Source organism: Anser cygnoides, chromosome 29, assembly GCF_040182565.1.
Source record: "Anser cygnoides isolate HZ-2024a breed goose chromosome 29, Taihu_goose_T2T_genome, whole genome shotgun sequence".
Classification (NCBI taxonomy): Eukaryota; Metazoa; Chordata; class Aves; order Anseriformes; family Anatidae; genus Anser; species Anser cygnoides.
Genome location: NC_089901.1, coordinates 1,031,106 through 1,054,429, shown reverse-complemented (window position 1 = coordinate 1,054,429; position 23,324 = coordinate 1,031,106). Strand labels below are relative to the sequence as shown.

Genomic DNA, 23,324 nt, shown 5'->3' with positions numbered 1-23,324 from the left:
TGAGTTTCCTGGGCCATTCAGGCTCACACTGCGCTTCAGCCCCTGCTCCATTGCGCACTCACCTCCCTGTCCTGCCCTGCTCCGCTCTCAGAGCTGCTGCCAGGGGCTTACGTCCCGACTGGGGCCTGCCGGCACCCCTGACCCTTTATCCCAGCTGGGCTGCCGTGTCACGGCCCCACTGTGACAGCTGGGTGACACAGCCACCGCTGCCCCCTGCCCACTGTGACACCTGGGTGACACAGCCACCGCTGCCCCCTGCCCACTGTGACACCTGGGTGACACAGCCACCGCTGCCTCCTGCCCACTGGGACACCTCGATCACACAGCCACCGCTGCCCTCCTGCTCACCAAGGTTTCTCCTTTCAATACCCAACCACCTCTGTGGGACACCAAAGAATCTACAGGGCTACTCCCTCATCCCCTGGGGACACCCAAAAACATCCTGGGAGCACCCAACTCTCTCCACAGCACACACTACCATACTCCCAGGGAAGCCAAGTACCTCCAAGAATGCCCCACGACATCCAAGTACCATTCTGGAGAACCCAAGCAACTTCCTGGGGCACTCAGACATCTCCCCAGAGAAAGCAAGCAGCTTTACGGAGCACACAGCACTCGCTGGAGCTCTCCGGTATCTGTCCAGGGCACCCCAGCACCTCCAGAGAAAAGGAGGCACCAACCGGGAGCACCCAAGCAGCTCCCTGCAGCACCTGACTTTCTCCCTGGACACACAAGGATCTCTCTGGAGCACTCAATCTTTAAGAGTTTTCTGCATCTTAATGGTTCAAAAAGCACCTCTCTGAAGCATGCCAAGACCTCTCTGGAGTACCCTATCTTCTCCCTGGGGCACCACGTAGATCCTCAGGACACCCAAGCATCACCCTGTGTCACCCATCACATCCTTGGTACAAACAAGCACCTTCCTTGACACCAAAACATAGCCCTGGAGCACCCGTGCCTCATCGCGGAGCACCCAAGGATCTCCCCAAGACATCCAAGCATCTTCCCAGGACACCCAAAATCCTTCCTGTCACCGCTGGGGCTGAACGTCTGCAACACCGTTTGTGCAGCAGACACTTGGTTCCCGTTGTGCTGTGGGACTGCTCAAAGCCAGCCCCTGCTCGAGCAGCTGCTGAGCTCCAGCCCCTGCTCAGGCTGCAGCAGGACTCTGGCCCTGCTCAGCCTCGCACACCGCTTCAGCCCCTGCTCCATCGCGCACTCACCTCCCTGTCCTGCCCTGCTCCACCCTCTGCTGCCTGCTGCCAGGGGCTTCCATCCCAACTGGGGCCTGCCTGCATCCCTGGCCCTTTATCCCAGCTGGGCTGCCGTGTCACGGCCCCACTGTGACACCTGGGTGACATAGCCACTGCTACCCTGCTTTGCACTGCAGCACCTCTAAGCATTTATTTCTTTGGACTCAGAGGTTTGTCAGTGACAGTTCAATTTAAAAGAATTTATCAGATTCACCCCCAAGAAAAAAATATATCTGGCAACTTCTGTAAACTTCACAGGTAATGAATACCAAATAATTCTTGAAGTTTTAATCAAAAGTGGTGGTGGGGTTTTTTTGGTGGTTCTTTGTTTCTTGTCCGTTGTTCCTCATATCTAATCTAAATCTTCCCTTCTTTTGGATTCAAACCATTGCTCCCTCCTTGGTCTATCATCTCCTTGTCAAGCTCATGAACGGTCCAACCTGACACACAGGAAGTAAGCCAAGTGGCAGGAGGATGACACGAATGAGAAAGGAACTCCTGACCAAAATCAACAGGAGGAGGTGGCAGGTAAATGGTGGGAGCTTGCTGCCTCCCAGCATCAAAGGCTCAGTGATTCTGAACAGGAGACTCGTTACCGTTTGTGAGTTTAGGGAATGAGAGGGGACTGTGGGGCAAGCTCCTGGCTAGACAGAGGGTCCAAGTCCAGCTGCTGGAGGGATCCGTATTGTACGTGTGTTTGTACAGGTATATGTTTTCCTAGAATATACTCTAGCAGAGAACAAGCCCAGCATTCATTCAGTTTTGTCCTGGCTTTGCTTGCTTTGTAGTGTGTTTGGGTGTTTCAGAGATGGTTCTCATGGTAATTCTTGCGTGGGTCAGAAATTCCACTAAACAAGTACCTCCCTTAGTGCGTGTAGAGTCCTGACACTCCTCACGCTGTTATCGTGTGAGAGTCACCACCATCAGGGTGAGCCATCGGCACCCAACCATGAACAGGTGATAAAAGGGAGCTTCAGGGCAGGGGGACCTTGGGAATGTCCAGCCTTCAGCCAGCAGAAACCCCCTGCAGGTGGCAAGGAGACGTGGCCAGTGCTGCACGTGGGGCAGAATACCTGCATCCATCAGGGCAGGGCTGGACGTGAGCAGCTGAGGGGGGACCCTGAGGAGAAGGCGTGGGTGCTACGAGGACACCATAGGAGCCAGTGGGACATGCTGAGAGGGAGCAAGGCCAGCTCCTTACGGGGCTGCACTAGGGGCAGCGGGGGCCACCCAGACCCTTACCCACTGTGCACTGACATGCACTGACATCTGAGATGCTCAGATACTCAAAGAACTTCCTTGGGAGCTCTGGGGATACGTTAGAGCATTTGGGGAGGTTCTTGGGTGCCCTGAGGAGATGCTTTGGTGCTCCAGTGAGATGCCTGAGTGCTGTGAGGAGCTGCATGGCTTCTCCAGGAAGATGCCCCGTGGAGATTCTTGGGTACCAACACTGATGCCGTTCTCTTCCAGGGAGGTGCTTGGGTGCTCCTGGGAGATGCTTTGGTGCTGTGGAGGGTGCTCCAGGAAGATGCTTGTGCTCCCAGCAAAGATTTTGGCTTTCAATAGGGAGGTGCTTGTCTTCTCCAGGGAGGTGCCTGAATGCTCCTTGAAAAAGATCATGTGCTTTGGGGAGGTGCTTGGGTCCTGCGAGGAAGACAGGTTGGTGGTGTGGGGAGACTGTTGGGTGCTCCAGGGAGATGCCTGTGTGCTGCATGGAGCAGCCTCGGTACCCTCAGGACGTGCTTGTGTGCCTAAGGGAGATGTTGGTGTGAACCAGGGCAATGCTTTGCTTCTCCAGGGAGGAGCTTGTTGCACCTCCCTGGGGCACCCTCACATGTCTCCTGGGAACCTCAACATTAGGTTGGAGACACCGTTTGTGCAGCAGACAATTGGTTCACGTTGTGCTGTGGGACTGCTCAAAGCCAGCCCCTGCTCGAGCAGCTGCTGAGCTCCAGCCCCTGCTAACGCTGCAGCGGGACTCTGGCCCTGCTCAGCCTCGCACACCGCTTCAGCCCCTGCTCCATGGCGCACTCACCTCCCTGTCCTGCCCTGCTCTGCCCTCTGCTGCCTGCTGCCAGGGGCTTCCATCCCGACTGGGGCCTGCCCACACCCCTGGCCCTTTATCCCAGCTGGGCTGCCGTGTCACGGCCCCACTGTGACACCTGGGTGACACAGCCACTGCTGCCCCTCTGCCCATTGTGACACCTGGGTGACACAGCCACCGCTGCCCCCCTGCCCACTGGGACACCACTCACTATTTATTTCTTTGGACTCACAGCTTTGTCAGTGACACAAAATGGGTCAGATTCACCTCCAAGAAAAATATTGCCGGCATCTTCCATAAACTTCACAGGTAATGAATACCAAATAATTCTTGAAGTTTTAATCAAAAGTGTTGGTGTTCTTATTTCTTTCTTTCCTTCTTGTCCATGTTTAGCAAGTTCTCCTTTTCTTGTTAAAGGTCCAAACATATGTCTTTCTCCTTCTCTTGTTTGGAAAGCTCTCATAAAAAGAGTTCTTCTATTTCCAGCTGCTTGCTCTACTCTTCTGTTAAGAGGAATCCTCCTGGTTTGTGTCTTGTCCTTGCCTCCGGATTTGCTTGGCCAGCTTTGTGTCTCAGCACTTCTGCTGAGCATTCACAAGCTCCGTTGCCCTTCTTTTGCACAAGGCAAAGCAGAGGACTTGAGGTGAGCAGCCTTGGGCCTGCTGAGGGACCTGCTTGGAGGATTCCTTTGGGATATGGTCCCCCTCCCTGCAGAGAGGAGGGGTGCAGGGAGATGGTTGATGTTTGAGCATCGACTGATAGAACGGACTGGCTTGGAAGGGACATTCCAGGTCATCTAATTCCAACCTCCCTGGTATGGGCAGGGACACCTTCCACCAGACCAGCTTGCTCAGAGCCCCATCCAACCTGCCCTTGAACACTTTCTGGGATGGGGCATCCACAGTTTCCCTGGTAAACCTCTTCCTAGGACTCACCAGCCTGATAAGAAGAGAATTTCTTCCTCATACCTCATCTAAATGTACCCTTCCTTAAGATTCAAACCATTGCTCCCTCCTTGGTCTGTCATCTCCTTGTCAAGCTCATGAACGGTCCAACCTGACACACAGGAAGTAAGCCAAGTGGCAGGAGGCTGGCACGAATGAGAAAGGAACTCCTGATCAAAATCAACAGGAGGAGGAGGCAGATAAACGGCGGGAGCTTGCTGCCTCCCAGCATCAAAGGCTCAGTGATTCTGAACAGGAGACTCGTTACGGTTTGTGAGTTTAGGGAATGGGAGGGGACTGTGGGGCAAGCTCCTGGCTAGACAGAGGGTCCAAGTCCAGCTGCTGGAGGGATCCATTTTGTCCGTGTGTCTGTACAGGTATATGTTTTCCCAGAATATACCCTAGCAGAGAACAAGCCCAGCATTCATTTTGTCCTGGCTTTGCTTGCTTTGTAGTGTGTTTGGGTGTTTCAGAGATGGTTCTCATGGTAATTCTTGCGTGGGTCAGAAATTCCACTAAACAAGTACCTCACTTAGTGCCTGTAGAGTCCTGACACTGCTCACGCTGTTATCGTGTGAGAGTCACCACCATCAGGGTGGGCCATCGGCACCCAACCATGAACAGGAGACAAAAGGGAGCTTCAGGGCAGGGGGACCTTGGGAATGTCCAGCCTTCAGCCAGCAGAAACCCCCTGCAGGTGGCAAGGAGACGTGGCCAGTGCTGCACGTGGGGCAGAATACCTGCATCCATCAGGGCAGGGCTGGACGTGAGCAGCTGAGGGGGGACCCTGAGGAGAAGGCGTGGGTGCTACGAGGACACCATAGGAGCCAGTGGGACATGCTGAGAGGGAGCAAGGCCAGCTCCTTACGGGGCTGCACTAGAGGCAGCGGGGGACCACCCAGACCACTTGGGTTATCGTCCCTCTCGACTCAGTGCTGCTGTGGCTACCTCTGGAGCAGGGTGGCCCAGGCTGAGGGACCTGGGCTTCTTTGGCCCTGTGTCGTGCAGGCTCTGGGCAGTAGAGAAGTAGGCTGAGACTGCTCGAGGGGTGGTTGCAGTGATGGTGGAGTTTTTCCTCTTTGTACGAAAGAACATGGGAAAGAAAGGACATCACAAAATTCAGACTGGGTGTGGGTGGTGAGATGGGGGTATGAGGTGAAATGTTTCTCGAAGAGCAGAGCTTTGGTGCAAGACATCAAGCAGAGGGTATCTGGATCAGCCTCTGGCTTTGTGTTTCATGGATTACTGAGGGCAGATGGAGAGACATCAGTCAAGGCAGGGAGATGCTCAGGTGAGAGCAAGGTGGGGAAGCAAGGTGGATATCTAAGTCCTGCAGGGAAACAGGTGCTGACATGAGACAGCATAGGACAGCCTGTGATGGTTATAGTCAAGGATCCTTTGGAAGATGAAAGCCCCTGACAGAGCCAACAGCTTTGTCTGCTGGGCTCTGGCTCTTGTCTCTGTCAGTGAGGCCTATGAGGAGACACCTCATCCTTACAGCATTAGGGTCTCAATGCCTCCTCCTCCCCCTCCAGGAGCCTAGGAGATGTCCTCCTGTAGCCTTGTACATGGCACTGCCCTTACCCACTGCGCACTGACCCAGAAAGAGCCCTAAACCCCGCTGGAAGGACAGGATCTCCCTTCCCAGAGGCTGGGGTCAGGGCCAGACTGTTGGACTTCATGGGACACATCAAGGTTTCCTCAGCACCAGGGCCACCTTTCCTGGGCCTTGGTCTCCCCATCATTACTGCCTGCACTTTTCTGCTCTAACAAGTCCATGGGGAGGCTTTGTCAGTAATGTCCCTCAGTGACACCGTTAACACTGGGAGAGGCTTTGCAGTTTGCATCAGACTTGGACTACTTGAGAAGCTGCTTCAGCCACCCACGAGCAGCTCCTGTGCCAGGCGCAGCAGGGCTGGGGGCACTGCGTGCAGCTGGCATGGGGAGAGGAGAGGAGGGGGAGAGAGGTTCAGGGCAGCCTGGCATAGAAAGGCAGGGGAGAGCTGGCAGAGGGAGAAGGAGCCCCCCCGGCACGGCACGGCACGGCACGGCAGGGCAGGGTCCTGCTGCTGCCCAGAGCCTGCTGCCTGGGGCAGGCTGCTCACAGCCCCACACCTCCCCAGGGCACTGCACAGCAGAACTGCTCAGCAACAGGTACCTGAAGGCAGTGCACTTTTTAGAATCTGCTTCATTTTCCTGCCCATGTGCTGAGGCAGAAGGATGGCAATGGAGTAGGAACATCTGTACTAGAGACTAAGGCTCCTTGAGCATTGCTGCTGCTCTGGGGCACCTCACACACCTCAGCATACAGACGGTACCGACATCACCTTTGTTGTTTCTTAGGGAAGTATTTGACCTTCTCCTCATGTCCTGCAGCAGGGACATGTCCCTGGCCTGTGGACTTCTCAGATCACTCCGGGTTCCCTTTTACCTGTTGCTGCAGACCAGGACTGACTGCTGCACAGCCCACAGCACAGCCCCCTGCTTCTTGTGGCACCCTCAGAGCACCAACCAGAGAAAAGACAAGGAGGGCAGAAAGATCTACCTGAAATGAATAAGGCAGTATGTTGTCTGTGTGGTGTATGTTGAGACATGCAATGGAATTTCGTCAGAAAAGTCCTAAAATCTTTGCTTCGTTTGGACAGACTGCATTGCTCAGAGGCAATAGATGTGTAACAGCAGCTCCATCACCGAGTTCCTCCTCCTGGCATTCGTAGACACGCGGGAGCTGCAGCTCCTGCACTTCGCGCTCTTCCTGGGCATCTACCTGGCTGCCCTCCTAGGCAATGGGGTCATCATCACAGTCGTAGCCTGCGACCACCGCCTCCACACCCCCATGTACTTCTTCCTCCTCAACCTCGCCCTCCTCGACCTGGGCTCCATCTCCGCTTCTGTCCCCAAAGCCATGGCCAATTTCCTCTGGGACACCAGGGCCATTTCCTACCCAGGATGTGCTGTACAGTTCTTTTTGCTAGTCTTTTTGATTTCAGCAGAATTATCTCTTCTCACCATCATGGCCTACGACCGCTACATCGCCATCTGCCAGCCCCTGCACTACGGGACCCTCCTGGGCACCAGAGCCTGTGCCACCATGGCAGCAGCTGCCTGGGGCAGTGGCTTTCTCCACGCTGTGCTGCACACTGCCAATACATTTTCACTGCCTCTCTGCTGTGGCAATTCCCTCAACCAGTTCTTCTGTGAAATCCCCCAGATCCTCAAGCTCTCCTGCTCAGACTCCTACCTAAGGGAAGTTCAAGTTCTTGTGGTTACTGCTTTTCTATTTGGGAGTTGTTTTGTTTTCATTGCTCTGTCCTATGTGCAGATCTTCAGGGCCGTGCTGAAGATCCCGTCCCAGCAGGGATGGCACAAAGCCTTTTCCACGTGCCTCCCTCACCTGGCTGTGGTCTCCCTCTTTATGAGCACCATCATGTTTGCCCACCTGAAGCCCCCCTCCATATCCTCCCCTTCCCTGGACCTGGTGCTGGCAGTCCTGTATGCAGTGGTGCCTCCAGCAGTGAACCCCCTCATCTACAGCATGAGGAACCAGGAGCTCAAGAATGCCATATGGAAACTGATGACCAAGTGTGTTTCATAACCAATAAACATTCTTGCCTCTCTTCTTCTGAGAACACCTGAAAACGTTACTCACGATAGGCCATGCCTGCCCTTTTTTCTTGTGTTGCTGGTACTTTCCACTAATATTCTGAGTAATTTTGTTCACTTAGAAATAATATTCTTCATTTTGGTTTTCCATTTAAACCAAATAAAGTAACATTTTTTTCTTATATCGTTCCTCCAGGGCCTTTACTGTAGCTGCACGGACAGTTCCTGTGTGCAGAGGTGGAGGGAAAAAGAGTCGTGGCCCAGCAGTCCAGCCTGGGAGTGCCAGCTCTGGGTCCATGCAGAGCTGCTCTCCTGCCACTGCCACCCTCTCCTGCTGAGCCCTGCTGGCGGTGTAAGGCCTGGCTGCTCTTGAAGCTTGGTGCCAGTGCTGCTGTGTGACCATGCCGGGACCGCAGGCAGGGACAGGCATTGGGCACTTGAGTGACACAGCTGGCCTCCAGAACAGCATTTCCCTCCTAAAAGGGCCGTGCCTGAACGCTCACGTCATCTTTTGGAGTTGCCATCCGATCAGAATGTGATCAAAGAGAGTCCCAGATGCTCCCTGGGACACAGGATGTGCTGGGAGAAGAGCAGGGCCTGTCCAGGTGCAGGGAAGACATGGGAACAGAAACCCTTTGGTGCTGCTGCTACCTGCAGGCACATCGTACGCACATGGAGAGAGTAACAAGAGCGAGCACAAAGGCCATCAGCTATCCCTAGGGGTGTCATGAAGACCAGTGGGGCAGAGTGTCTTCAGGTTCCTTCATCCTGAGAGTAACAACCATGGGGCATCTGCCTGAATAGCACAGAACAGGCCCGGTGGAATGCACCTTCAGAGATCATCTAGTCCAAAGTGCAAGACCTGAACGCAGCTCTGAGATGTGCTTCCTTGCACCTCCGAGGTCCCTGTGCCCATTCCTCATGCCTTGTGGCATCTCAGCGGAGGGCAGAGCAGGGCAATGCACCGCAGGGCTGAGGTGCCTCCCAGCCTCTGGCAGCGGCTGCAGGAGCCAGAGGGACCCTGCAAGTGTGCAGTGCACTGCCTGTGTGTGTGCAAGGCAGGGACCCGTGTCTCTGAAGAGCCCAGTGTGTATGAGCAGTACGTGAGGCCAGCTCGGATGTGGGCACCTCACAGAGCCCTGACATTTCTCTGTGCAGAACTCCAGTAATTACCCCCAGTGTTCCCAAGAGATTTCTGTCACCCTCCTTGCACACGTTCATTGCAAATGCCTCTCTCTGACATATCACGCTACCCTGCCTTCTGGACTGGTGGCGACAGCAAACTGGAGGCTCTTGGTGACAGCCAACATGGCTTCACTAGATCGTGTCTGACAAATCTGGTGGCCTTCTACGATGGGCTTACAGCATTGGTGGAGAGGGGAAGAGCAACTCACGTCATGAACCTTGACTTGTGCAAATCATTTGACGCTGTCCCACACCATATCCTTGTCTCTCAATTGGAGAGACGTGGATGTGATGGATGGATCACCTGGTGAGTAAGGAAGTGGCTGGATGGTCACCCTCAAGGAGCTGGAGTCTACAGCTCAATGTCCAACTGGAGGTCAGTAGAGCGGTGTTCCTCAGGGGCCAGTATTGGGATCAGCACTGTTTTAACACTTTGTCAGTGACACGGACAGTGTGAGTGAGTGCAATCTGAGCGAGTATGCTGATGACACCAAGTTGGGTGGTGCAGTCGCTACACTGGAGGGAAGGGATGATATGCAGATGGACCTGGACAGACTTGAGAGATTTTCCTGTGAGAACCTCATGAGGTTCCCAAAGGCCAAGTGCAAGGTCCTGCAACTGGATTGGGGCAACCGCAAGCACAAATACCGGCTGGGGGGAGAATAGGTAGAGAGCAGCTCTGAGGAGAAGGACCTGGGGTGTTGGTGGATGAGAAGCTCAACCTGTGCCGGCAATGTGAGTTTGCAGCCCAGAAAGCCAACTGTATTCTGGGCTGCATCAAAGAAGTTTGGCCCAAAGCTTGAGAGAGGTGATTCTGTCCTTCCACTCCGCTCTCGGGAGACCCCTCCTGGATTACTGCATTCAGCTCTGGGGCCCCGAACTCAAGAAGGACATGGAAGTATTCGAAGGAGTCTAGAAGAGGCCAAAAACATGACAGAGGGGCTGGGGCACCTTTTCAATGAAGACTGGCTGAGAAAGCTGGTTCTCTTCAGCCTGGAGAGACCCTATAGCAGCCTTCCAGTACCTAAAAGGGGCCTTTAGGTAATGTTTTAAAGCCAAAAGAGGGTACTTTAAAATAAGATATAAGGAAGATATTCTTTCCTTTGGGGGTGGTGGTCAACGGAACAGGTTGCCCAGAGAAGTTGTGGCTGACCCATCCCTTGCCCCTTTGTGGCCAGAAGCCTCCCGTGCCAAACCAAGCTGGAGACCCCCCCTGCAAAGTTGCTGTTTAACCTCATCTTTTCTGCATGGGGCCTCCTCTGCACCACAGAGCCCAATCTCAGCTCCCACTTTGCCACAAGCGTTCTGCATGGGCGCTACAGGGCCTAACTCTCCCATGTCCTGCCCTGGCACTGCCATCCTGCTGGGCAGGGGAAAGGGCTGCCTCCTGCAGCTGGCAGGAGGCGAGGGTGATACTATAAAAGCCAGTCAAAGGAGCTCTCTAAGACTCAGTTTTGAGTTATAGATAGCAGGCGTTCTTTTACTGAGGTGCTGGACTTAGTGGGGATCACTCCACCTAGTGTGCTTACAGAACTGTTTGAGCTATAGGGGTTATATACAATCAAAACATACATGTTAATCAGATTTCCCCAAAACATATTCATACTATTTCCTGTAACTCATTAAAATCAGTAAATGTCTCTGACCCATGCACATTTGTTTCCACTGTTGGTCTTTCAGGGGTCTCTGGTGGTCATCGGTAGTCTTCCTCACTATGTTCGTTAGTTGAATCCAGTTCTTGTCCATGCTCAAGCCATCTAAATCTTTCTTCTCTTCTTCTTTCATCTTAGGCATGCATACAAAGCTTAGTTGCTTACACATCCAAGGATATACGCATAGCATGAGTTCCTCGCCTAATCTTCTGACACATCCTCTAGGCCTGGGTCGGCTTGCCCTCATTCTGAGATACAAGTCTGGAGGCTCTTATAGATAAAGCTGACTAATTAGTGAGTAAGGTAACATCAGGGATGAAAGTTTCTAAACTTCCTTCTATCTAACAAAACCTAGTAAAGGTTTCACCTACCTGCCAATGAAGCTTTTCAAATTTGATGCCATTGTTCTGTCAAGGAAGAGACCATTTTTCCTTTCAGCTTGCTATCGAGAGGAGGCCAGGAAGCGCCTCCCAAGGCCGCTCCTGCCAGCAGAGACAAGGCCGTGGCCGAGGGGAGGGGAGGAGGCTGGAAGGGCGGTGGTGAGGTCCCTGCCGCTGTGCGGCCTGGTTGACCTGCAGGAGATGTGCTGGCCGGCAGGCCTTGTGAGGTCACCCAGCGCGTCACAGAGCACCCAAGGCAGCAGGGATGGCACTGGAGAGGCGGGTGGCAGAGAGCAGCCAGGGGTTGGCTGTGGGTCCCCTCTGCTGCAGCCACCTGACGGAGTGTGGCAGGAGGAGGGCAGGCAGGGCTCGTGGCAACCACGCTCACGCTTGCCTTTCCACAGGCTGCTGCAGAGCTTGGGCATGGCCACCACAGCCCCAGCCCCTTGCAAGGCACCGCAGTTGCTGGTGAGAGAGGGAGTTAGGGGAATCTTATCAAGTAGAGATAGAGTGCTGACGGCATGAAACTAGGATCCTACTTAGTGTCTTTACTACCTATGGTGCTTGTGCAAATTAATTAAAGCAAGAAGCCTTGGGCCCCTTTACCAAGGTCAGACTCTTAATAAGAGTGTGAGCCTATCTTAAGAAACTGGTAGAAACTGGTCCTGTGGATGGACAGGATCCAAGAAGCAACTGAGTCTGTGCAGAGACAAGAGGTCAACTAGCGGTGATGAGGAAGAGTCATCAATCTTCATCCCCACGACCCCCGACAACTACCACCAGAATGCACTGTGCAAGCGGAGATGGGAGGAGTTTATGGAAATGACTCCTTGGAACTAATTTTAATATGAAGCGGGGACAGGTTATGAATATGTATAGGCATATTGTGAAACTTCATGCATATGTAACCCTTTACTGCATATAACCAAGGCAAGTTGCTGTGTCAGGCGCACACGACTTTGGCGGGACTACCCCCCATGCTGCCCAGCGCTGAATAAACATACCTACTTTATAGTCTTACTGATTGTGGTGTCCGTTTTCCGCAAGTCAGTTTGGCGAGCCAGCCAGGAGACGCTCTGCTCGGCTGCAGGATCGACTGCGGAGAGGATGTCCCTAGGTGTACCCTGAGTATTTTCCTCGGAGGAGCTTCCACTCTCAGCCGCTCACCGCGGGAGCAGACAAGGACCTCCTGAAGCTGCGGACAAACGGTATGTTTTACAGTACAGGAAGGGCCTGTAAGTCGTACGCGTGGTTGGGACAGCTGGTAAATCGCGCAGAGACATCTGGCGTGCAGCATAGTCCCCATGTGGGAGAAGGGTACCCTACAGGCTGACCGATAGAGCGGTCACAGGAGATTTGGTGACCGATGGAGTGGTCAAGGGGTATTTGCTGACTGATAGAATCAAGGGGGATTTGCTGACTGATAGAGCAGCCGCTAGCGATCTTGGGAGTAGATCGAGCAAATCCGAGGTTACCGCTGCATCCCAGTTTTGGGAGCCAGGACAGACCTGCTAATGACTGTATACGAAGCAGGAGAAGGGTAAGCGGGCCTCTCAAAATTGTGACAAGGTTATCTGGGTAATATTTGCAGCTGCTGTAGGGATAATAATTGGAGTGTTGATAATTGTATGTCTTATTTGTGGATGTCTGGGTATCTCACGTTGAAAGCATTTGTGTATGTGTTTGAGACAAAGTATTGTTGTGAAGTGAATTACTCCACAAGGAACACGGCCGGAGATGATACAAACAAGTTTGGTTATTGTTTTAAGTGATATATTCTTGTGGTGTGAGCAAGAAGTGCAAGGGGCCTCTCTGTGTGATTGCGTGATTGTGCTGTGTGAGTGAGACGCAGCATCGCTGCGAAGTGAGTGCGGAGTTCCGATCCGCGGTTCTGTATTCTCCGCGAGGGGAGCGGCCGGAGATGAACTAAGTGCATGACAGACCAAAAAGAAGTGCTGTTTTATCCAAGTGTTGATTGGTGGTGCCCGATATATGGGCCCGGCGGTGCATCTTGCAATCCTATTTCGTTCTTAAATGTTTTGAGTCTGACAAGGAGGAAGGTGGGAGCATTATCTAAGTAACAGTTTAAAGGTTTTGGTATATTTGCGGTGGTGTTTGGTGAGTTTCCCAAGTACGGGGGGAGGGGGGCTGACTGATTATCGAAGCGGTAGAATGGAGAGTATCACTTCTTCGGTGGTTCGGGCCTGAGCCCTGGGAATTTGGTAAGAAGGGGGAGAGAGAATTTATTTAGGCCTCAATACCTTTTAAACCCCCATCTTGACAGATACACAGGAGTGATTCCTTGTTTCGTGTGGGCTTACTAACAAAGAGCATGAGAAAAATTAGCATTTGGCTTGAAATTCGGTCTTATTGAAATGTAAATTTTGTGGAAAAGGTGTTATTGTTTGTCTAGAAGACCGAAGGCTGAGTGCTTCGGGTGTTTTTCCGAAGTCCTGCGGATTTATGATTGGAACGGGGCTCATTAATAATCTGAAATAGTAAAGTTTGTATGCGGAAAGAAGAGTTTAATCCCAGAGGACTGGGACATTTGGGAAGAAGATTAGGAAAAGATAGTAAAAACCTGCAATAAAAAGGTTTGCGTGGAAATTGAAACAAGGGACACTAACTAATATAAATAAATAAAAGGGAATGGGAAATCAAGGAAATGTGTAATATCCAAAACAAAGACGTCCAAAAGAAAGCTTCCTTGGGTGCATATTGGCACATTGGAAGGATATTGTTAGAAATGGGGGCACAGAAAGCAAGAGGACTTCCACTAAGTATTGCAATCAATGGTGGCCACTATATAAACTAAATGGCCACTTTATGGATCAATCAATTATAACAGTGTCTTGCAACTAATGTTGTTTTTGAGGAGAGAAGGAAAATAGGATGAAATGTTGTATACTGATACTTTGTTTCAGCATCTTGGAGGGAAAAGGGTATGGAATTAAGTTGGCCCCTGACTGAGCCTTTGGTGTTGGCAATAGAAAAGTACAGGCTGGAGAAAGATAAAGGAAGTGTTAAAAGGGTTGTTGAAGGTGTTAAAGGTTGTGTGGCATGTAGTATTTAACAGAGCTGTTTGATGCTGAATGAGCAGGGAAAGAGGATGTAGGAATGCTAATAGTTCCGCCTCAACCCGAGGCTGAGATCTCTAAATCACGGGTGTGAGCCCTCTGGGGCAGAGGGACCGTGATGGGTCCAAGAGAGTTGTCATGGAAACAGAACAGCAGCTAACTCTTAAAACAACCTGAGTTCATGTGTGAGCTCAGATTGCCAATGGGACCGCTCAGGGAACTGTCAACGATTGCATTCCCCTAACCGACCCACCCACTGAGACCCTAATCACCCCGGAAATACCAAAATCTGGTTAACTGGGAATTGAGAATCTGTCCCAACAAGGTCCAAAAGAAACTCCTATGGAATTTTTGAATTTTTGGACCAACTTTGAAATGCAACGAAGAGAAAACAAAAAACTAAAATAAACAGACAAAAATTTGGACCTGGCTTCAGAAAACAAACAGAGGCAATTGGCTAGCCTCTTTCTAGGGCAATCGGCCCCTGATATCAGGAAGAAATGGTCTCAGGCTGCAGGACAAACTTACAACAGTCAGGAATGACGGGGACCTGGGGCATCTACCCTAGCAGGTCCACCAGTTGAAATAAAGCTAGGAAACAAAGACAGAGGCTTGAATTTTTGTTGGTTACGGGAGCTTCTTTCTCTGTGTTAATTAGTCTGTAAATGTAATAGGAGCAACTGGCCAACAGGAAAAGACTTTTTTTTTTTTTTTTTTGCAATGCTTGAAATTTAAATTGGGAAAAATGATTGGAATTACAAACTGAGAAAAACAGTCAAGTTTGGTTCATGGTACTAGATTTAAAGGGTGCCTTTTTCTGCCTGCCCGTGGCAACTGAAAGCCAGAAACTCTTTGCCTCTGAATGGGAAAAATCCTAATAGAGGATGGAAAACTCAGCTTACTTGGACAGTGTTACCACAGGGGTTCAAGAATAGCCCCACCATATTCGGGAAACAACTAGCCTGTGATCTTGAAGCTTGAAAGCCCCCTTCGGGAAAAGGGGACACTGTTGCAATATGAAGAAGAAAAGGAATGTGTATAATGGACTATTAGTTTACTTTACATTTTACATTTACTTTACATTGAAACTTCATGCATACGTAACTCTTTACTGCATATAACCAAGGCAAGTTGCCGCGTCAGGCGCGCACGACTTTGGCGGGACTACCCCCCATGCTGCCCAGCGCTGAATAAACATACCTACTTTACAATCTTACTGATTGTGGAGTCCGTTTTCCGCAAGTCACTGGGACAAAAGCAGATCCTGATATAGAGCCAAAAGAAAAGGAGGTCATTGGTGAATAAGCTGAACAAGACTGGACCCAGTACTGACCCCTGGGGGTCACCGGTAGCTACAGGCTTCCAACTAGTCTTCACACCACTGAGCACAACCCTCCGAGCTCTGCCATCCACCCAATTATCAGTCCACCTCACTCTCTACTCATGTAGGCCATGCTTCCTGAGCTTGTCTATGAGGATGTTATGGGAAACAGTGTCAAAAGCCTTTCTGAAGTCAAGGTAGACCACATTCACCGCTCTCCCCTCATCTACCCAGCTAGTCATCTCATCACAGAAGGCTATCAGGTTGGTTAAGCATGATTTTCCCTTCCCATTCCTAGTATGGTCTGGGGACCAACTTGCTCCTGACAAATAGAGCCTGCGGAACAGACCCCCACCTGGAGCAGCTTCCAAAGAGCCCGTTTTTCGCTGCCCGTGGAGAATCCCACACAGGACCAGCCCAGGAAGGTCGGCACCCCACGAGAGGGACCCCACACCAGAGCAGGGGGGAGAGCGACAGTGAAGGAACAGTGGAAACAAAGCACCATGGACTGATTGCAGCCCCTGCTCCCAGCCCCCCTGTGCCACTCAGGGCAGGGAAGAGGTGGAAGAGAGTGGATGGGGGAAGGTGCCCCCAGCTTGTTTTTCTGTTCCTCTCTGTTCCCATCAGCAATAGGTAATCAATTTTATTCATCTTCCTATGCCAAGTCTGTTTTGCCCGTAATGATAATTGTAGAGTGATCCCCATTGAGGTACACTGTCCTGGTTCCAGTTAGGACAGAGTTAAGTAGCTCATAGTAGCTGGTAGGGTGCTATGTTTTGGATTAGGATGAGAAGAGCGCTGATAACATGCTGATGTTTTAATTGTTGCAGAGCAGTGTTTACACCAGGCCAAGGACTTTTCGGCTTCTCGCTCTGTCCTGCCAGCGAGCAGGCTGGGGGTGCAGCAGGAGCTGGGAGGGGACAGACCCAGGACAGCTGACCCAAACTGGCCAAAGGGGTATTCCATACCATCTGACGTCATGCTAAACAATATATAGGGGTGGCTGGCCAGGGTGGGGGGCCGGCTGCTCGGGGATAGGCTGGGCATCGGTCAGCGGGTGGTGAGCAATTGCATTGTGCATCACTTGTTTTCTTACACATTATTATTGTTAATACTATTATCATTATCACTATTATTATTATTATTGTTATTAGTATATTCCTGTCTTAATAAACTGTCTTTATCTCAACTCACCGGCTTCACTTTCCCGTTTCTCTCCCCCATCCCAGAGAGGGAGGGGGGAGGGTGAGGGAACGGCTGTGTGGTGTTTAGCTGCCAGCCGGGTTAAACCACAACAGGAGGAACCCTTGAGGTACACTTCTTCATTTATCAGGGAACTGGCTTTCTGAGAAGCCCCGACTCCCCTATTCTGAATTTATATCAGCAATCTCTCCTCCTTCTTCCACTCTGCATACTCCTATTTGAAGTCCCTGTGCTGGCCACACTTAAAATATCTTCTCAAAGCCTGTCCCTGCCAGGATTTAGGCTGCAACACAGGTAGCTTTCCTTGTCTGCCATTCCTTCATCTCTCTTCCTCTCCTTGCCATCCTAGGCCCAACTCTTCCCCAAAGTCCACTCTATCTCCAACCCTCTGCCTCACTACCCAGTATGCTGTGAATACCATTAATTTTGCTCTCTGCTTTTCCGTCTCATCTCCCATCTTGGCGTACACCTTCATACTACATACACTGTTCACTCCATCCTCCCTACTTCTGGAGCTTTTTCTGCATATCTGGCCAGGCTTTAATCACAAAATGGACTTTAAAGAGTCCTTGGGCTACTGGGTCCTCAGGATTCATCCCTGAGTACCTTCTAATTCTGACCCTGAGTCTCTCATAGGATTTCTGTGTTGTGGGTTGTTATTATTGTAGTTAGCTAAATGGATATTTCTGCTCTATCGGAATTACTCTTGGTCCGGGGAGGGTGTTAGTTCTTAGCCATTCTTGCACAGCTGCCTGCTGAATCATTCCCCCCCTCAACATTCTTCTCCAGTGAATAACATACTCAAGATTGATGTTTCCCGCCCAGGAATACAAGTTCAGGCTTTTGAAACAGATTTGACTGTTCTGCTAGTCCTATAGGGTCCTCAGTTAAAGACTTTGTTTCTTAAAAAAAACACACACACAAAAAAAAGTCTTAAATCTCCTAATCTCTCTGTTGGTAAGGGTGGAGTTCACATAAGGTATTTGTCCTAGTCCCACTGGAACGTCCCTAAGAGGATACACACTTAGTTTTAGTACTGTTAGTACTACAGTGAGGACTGTAGGTTCACAAGCTACTTGACACTCCTCTACACCACATATGTAAAATTTTTCTTTTTTCCAACCCTTTAATTTCTCCCTTTTGCCTTTTTTTTCTTCTTCTTCTTTTTTTTTTTTTCCTTCTCTTATGTTTTGAAAACCTGTGATCTTTGTTTTACTGTTCCCACACTGCTCATCCTGTTTTTCTCAAGCTTCCACCTTATTTTGGAACAGTGAGGCCCCCTACTGCCAATTAATTACATAACATTTCTCCTTATTATGACCACACAACTACATTGGAATACAGAAAATTAGTTCTCTACTGCAAAAACACAACTTAGTTTCTCACATCTTTGAGCAAATTCTGATGGGACGGCAACTCCGAGAGATGACGTGAGCGTTCAGGCACGGCCCTTCTAGGAGGGAAATGCTGTTCTGGAGGCCAGCTGTGTCACTCAAGTGCCCACTGCCTGTCCCTGCCCGTGGTCCCAGCACGGCCACACAGCAGCACTGGCACCAAGCTACAAGAGCAGCCAGGCCTTACACCGCCAGCAGGGCTCAGCAGGAAAGGGTGGCAGTGGCAGGAGAGCAGCTCTGCATGGACCCAGAGCTGGTGCTGCCAGGCTGGACTGCTGGGCCACGACTTTCTCCTCCACCTCTGCACACAGGCGCTGTACCTGCAGCCACAGAAAAGGCCTCAGAGGAAGGACATAAGACAAAGAGGCACTTGAATTGGTTTAAATACATAACCAAAATGAAGAATTATATTTCTTTGTGGACAACATTTGAGAAAATAAAATTGGAAAAAACCAGCAACAACACAAGAGCATAAGACCCATTGACTTCGTCTATCATGAGTAATATTAGGAGTGATTTACAAAAGGAGGCGGGCAATCTATTGCTCAAGAAAAACACCCAGACATCACTTTCCACATGGCAACCTTGATCTCCTGGTTCCTCATGCTGTAGATGAAGGGGTTCACTACTGGAGGCACCACCAAGTACAGAAGTGCCAGAACAAGATCCAGGGAAGGGGAGGAAATGGAGGGGGGCTTCAGGTGGGCAAAAATGACTGTGCTCATAAAGAGGGAGACCACAGCCAGGTGAGGGAGGCACGTGGAAAAGGCTTTGTGCCGTCCCTGCTGCGAGGGAATCCTCAGCACAGCCCTGAAGATCTGCACATAGGACAGTAAAACGAAGACAAAGCACCCCCCAAACACAGAAGCAGTAACCACAAGAACTTGAACTTCCCTTAGGTAGGAGTCTGAGCAGGAGAGCTTGAGGATCTGGGGGATTTCACAGAAGAACTGGTTGAGGGAATTGCCACAGCAGAGAGGCAGTGAAAATGTATTGGCAATGTGCAGCACAGCGTGGAGAAAGCCACTGCCCCAGGCAGCTGCTGCCATGGTGGCACAGGCTCTGGTGCCCAGGAGGGTCTCATAGTGCAGGGGCTGGCAGATGGCGATGTAGCGGTCATAAGACATGACAGTGAGAAGAGAAAGTTCTGCTAAATTGAAAAAGATTATCAGAAAGAGCTGTGCAACACATCCCACATAGGAAATGGCCCTGGTGTTCCAGAGGAAATTGGCCATGGCTTTGGGAAGAGTGGTGGAGATGCAGCCCAGGTCGTTGAGGGCAAGGTTGAGGAGGAAGAAGTACATGGGGGTGTGGAGGCGGTGGTCGCAAGCTATGGCAGTGATGATGACCCCGTTGCCCAGGAGTGCAGCCAGATAGATGCCCAGGAAGAGCACGAAGTGCAGGAGCTGCAGCTCGCGCGTGTCTGCAAATGCCAGCAGGAGGAACTCGGTGATGGAGCTGCTGTTACACATTTCTTGCCTCGGAGCAAGGGAGACTGTCCAAAAGAAGCAAAGACTGTGCAAAATTTAAGGACTTCTTTGACTGCAATCCATTGAATGACTCAACAAACACCACACAGACCAAAACACTGCCTCACTGTGCAGCAGTCAGTCCTGGTCTACAGCAGCAGCTAAAAGGGAACCCGGAGTGATTTGAGAAGTCCACAGGCCAGGGACATGTCCCTGCTGCAGGACATGAGGGGAAGGTCAAATAATTCCCTAAGAAACAACAAAGGTGATATCAGTACCGTCTGTATGCTGAGGTGTGTGAGGTGCCCCAGAGCAGCAGCAATGCTCAAGGAGCCTTAGTCTCTAGTACAGATGTTCCTACTCCATTACCATCCTTCTGCCTCAGCACATGGGCAGGAAAACGAAGCAGATTCTAAAAAGTGCACTGCCTTCGGGTCGCTCTTGGTGGGCAGTTCTGCTGTGCAGTGCCCTGGGGAGGTGTGGGGCTGTGAGCAGCCTGCCCCAGGCAGCAGGCTCTGGGCAGCAGCAGGACCCTGCCCTGCCGTGCCGTGCTGTGCTATCCGGGGGGGCTCCTTCCAGCCGCAGCTTCTCCCCGCAGCCCCTGGGCAGCTCCCCGGGCAGGCTGAGTGCTGAGCCTGGCAGGCGGCAGAGGCCCTGCCCCGCCACACAGCCCCTGGGGCACAGCAGGGACCCTGCTCTGCACCACAGCCCTGGGCACCCCTGCCTGCACCCCCGGCTGCACAGCCTGCAGCCGGCCCCAAGAGAACAGAGCCCTCGGGCCCTGCACGCTCACCCCGCAGCACACAAGCCCTGCGTGCCCTTCAACTCCAACACCGAGCGTCCTCCTGACAGCTGCCATCGCCTGAGGGCTGTGCCAGCTCCAGGAGAGCCTGGCAGGGTGCGCAGCGGCATTGCCCTGCACCCAGACACTTACCGTGGGGAGGTGGCTGTGAGGATTTCTCCCTCTGCCAGCTCTCCCCTGCCTTTCTATGCCAGGCTGCCCTGAACCTCTCTCCCCCTCCTCTCCTCTCCCCATGCCAGCTGCACGCAGTGCCCCCAGCCCTGCTGCGCCTGGCACAGGAGCTGCTCGTGGGTGGCTGAAGCAGCTTCTCAAGTAGTCCAAGTCTGATGCAAACTGCAAAGCCTCTCCCAGTGTTAACGGTGCCACTGAGGGACATTACTGACAAAGCCTCCCCATGGACTTGTTAGAGCAGAAAAGTGCAGGCAGTAATGATGGGGAGACCAAGGCCCAGGAAAGGTGGCCCTGGTGCTGAGGAAACCTTGACGTGTCCCATGAAGTCCAACAGTCGGGCCCTGACCCCAGCCTCTGGGAAGGGAGATCCTGTCCCTCCAGCGCGGTTTAAGACTCTTTCTGGGTCAGTGCGCAGTGGGTAAGGGCAGTGCCAAGTACAAGGCTACAGGAGGACATCTCCTAGGCTCCTGGAGGGGGAGGAGGAGGCATTGAGACCCTAATGCTGTAAGGATGAGGTGTCTCCTCATAGGCCTCACTGACAGAGACAAGAGCCAGAGCCCAGCAGACAAAGCTGTTGGCTCTGTCAGGGGCTTTCATCTTCCAAAGGATCCTTGACAATAACCATCACAGGCTGTGCTGTGCTGTTGCCTGTCTGCACCTGTTTCCCTGCAGGACTTAGATACCCACCTTGCTTCCCCACCTTGCTCTCACCTGAGCACCTCCCTGCCTTGACTGATGTCTCTCCATCTGCCCTCAGTAATCCATGAAACACAAAGCCAGGGCACTGATCCTGACACCCTCTGCATGACGTCTTGCACCACAGCTCTGCTCTTCAAGAAGCATTTCACCTCATACCCCCATCTCACCACCCTGAATCTGAATTTTTTTGATGTCCTTTCTTTCCCATGTTCTTTCATACAAAGAGGAAAAACTCCACCATCACTGCAACCACCCCTCGAGCAGTCTCAGCCTACTTCTCTACTGCCCAGAGCCTGCACGACACAGGGCCAAAGAAGCCCAGGTCCCTCAGCCTGGGCCACCCTGCTCCAGAGGTAGCCACAGCAGCACTGAGTCGAGAGGGACGATAACCCAAGTGGTCTGGGTGGCCCCCGCTGCCCCTAGTGCAGCCCCGTAAGGAGCTGACCTTGCTCCCTCTCAGCATGTCCCACTGGCTCCTATGGTGTCCTCGTAGCACCCACGCCTTCTCCTCAGGGTCCCCCCTCAGCTGCTCACGTCCAGCCCTGCCCTGATGGATGCAGGTATTCTGCCCCACGTGCAGCACTGGCCACGTCTCCTTGCCACCTGCAGGGGGTTTCTGCTGGCTGAAGGCTGGACATTCCCAAGGTCCCCCTGCCCTGAAGCTCCCTTTTGTCTCCTGTTCATGGTTGGGTGCCGATGGCTCACCCTGATGGTGGTGACTCTCACACGATAACAGCGTGAGGAGTGTCAGGACTCTACAGGCACTAAGCGAGGCCCTTGTTCAGTGGAATTTCTGACTGGTCTGGTTGAAGGTGTCCCTGTACATGGGAGGAGGGGTGGAATTAGATGACCTTGAAAGTCCCTTCCAAGCCAGTCCATTCTATCAGTCGATGCTCAAACATCAACCATCTCCCTGCACCCCTCCTCCCTACAGGGCCATATCCCAAAGGAATCCTCCAAGCAGGTCCCTCAGCAGGCCCAAGGCTGCTCACCTCAAGTCCTCTGCTTTGCCTTGTGCTAAAGAAGGGCAATGGAGCTGGTGAAGGCTCAGCAGAAGTGCTGAGACACAAAGCTGGCCAAGCAAACCCAGATACAAGGACAAGACACAAACCAGGAGGATTCCTCTTAACAGAAGAGTAGAGCAAGCAGCTGGAAATGGAAGATCTCTTTCTATGAGAACTTTCCAAACTAGAGAAGGAGAAAGACATATGTGTGGACCTTTAACAAAAAAGGAAAACTTGCTAAACGTGGACAGGAAGCAAAGAAAGAAATAAGAAAAACAACACTTTTAATTAAAACTTCAAGAATTATTTGGTATTCATAACCTGTGAAGTTTATGGAAGATGCCGGCAATATTTTTCTTGGAGGTGAATCTGACCCATTTTGTGTCACTGACAAAGCTGTGAGTCCAAAGAATGGTGTCCCAGTGGGCAGAGGGGCAGTGGTGGCTGTGTCACCCAGCTGTCACAGTGGGGCTGTGACACGGCAGCCCAGCTGGGATAAAGGGCCAGGGATGCAGGCAGGCCCCAGTCGGGATGGAAGCCCCTGGCAGCAGGCAGCAGAGGGTGGAGCAGGGCAGGACAGGGAGGTGAGTGCGCGATGGAGCAGGGGCTGAAGCGGTGTGCGAGGCTGAGCAGGGCCAGAGTCCCGCTGCAGCCTGAGCAGGGGCTGGAGCTCAGCAGCTGCTCGAGCAGGGGCTGGCTTTGAGCAGTCCCACAGCACAACGGGAACCAAGTGTCTGCTGCACAAACGGTGTTGCAGACGTTCAGCCCCAGCGGTGACAGGAAGGATTTTGGGTGTCCTGGGAAGATGCTTGGATGTCTTGGGGAGATCCTTGGGTGCTCCGCGATGAGGCACGGGTGCTCCAGGGCTATGTTTTGGTGTCAAGGAAGGTGCTTGTTTGTACCAAGGATGTGATGGGTGACACAGGGTGATGCTTGGGTGTCCTGAGGATCTACGTGGTGCCCCAGGGAGAAGATAGGGTACTCCAGAGAGGTGTTGGCATGCTTCAGAGAGGTGCTTTTTGAACCATTAAGATGCAGAAAAATCTTAAAGATTGAGTGCTCCAGAGAGATCCTTGTGTGTCCAGGGAGACAGTCAGGTGCTGCGGGGAGCTGCTTGGGTGCT

At 52.0% G+C, this 23,324-nt stretch overlaps 2 protein-coding genes across 2 annotated transcripts; one reads left to right on the top strand and one right to left on the bottom strand.

The window, feature by feature from the left end:
- Positions 1–6,909: 6,909 nt before the first annotated feature.
- Positions 6,910–7,836, top strand: LOC136787336 (olfactory receptor 14C36-like). The gene has a single exon (XM_066984509.1). It carries the CDS (start codon positions 6,910–6,912, stop codon positions 7,834–7,836), a length of 927 nt encoding a protein of 308 aa, XP_066840610.1.
- A 10,558-nt stretch (positions 7,837–18,394) lies between these two features.
- Positions 18,395–19,528, bottom strand: LOC136787362 (olfactory receptor 14C36-like). Its single transcript, XM_066984542.1, has one exon. The coding sequence runs from the start codon at positions 19,526–19,528 to the stop codon at positions 18,602–18,604; it is 927 nt and encodes a 308-aa protein (XP_066840643.1). The 3' UTR covers positions 18,395–18,601.
- Between the last annotated feature and the right edge of the window lie 3,796 nt (positions 19,529–23,324).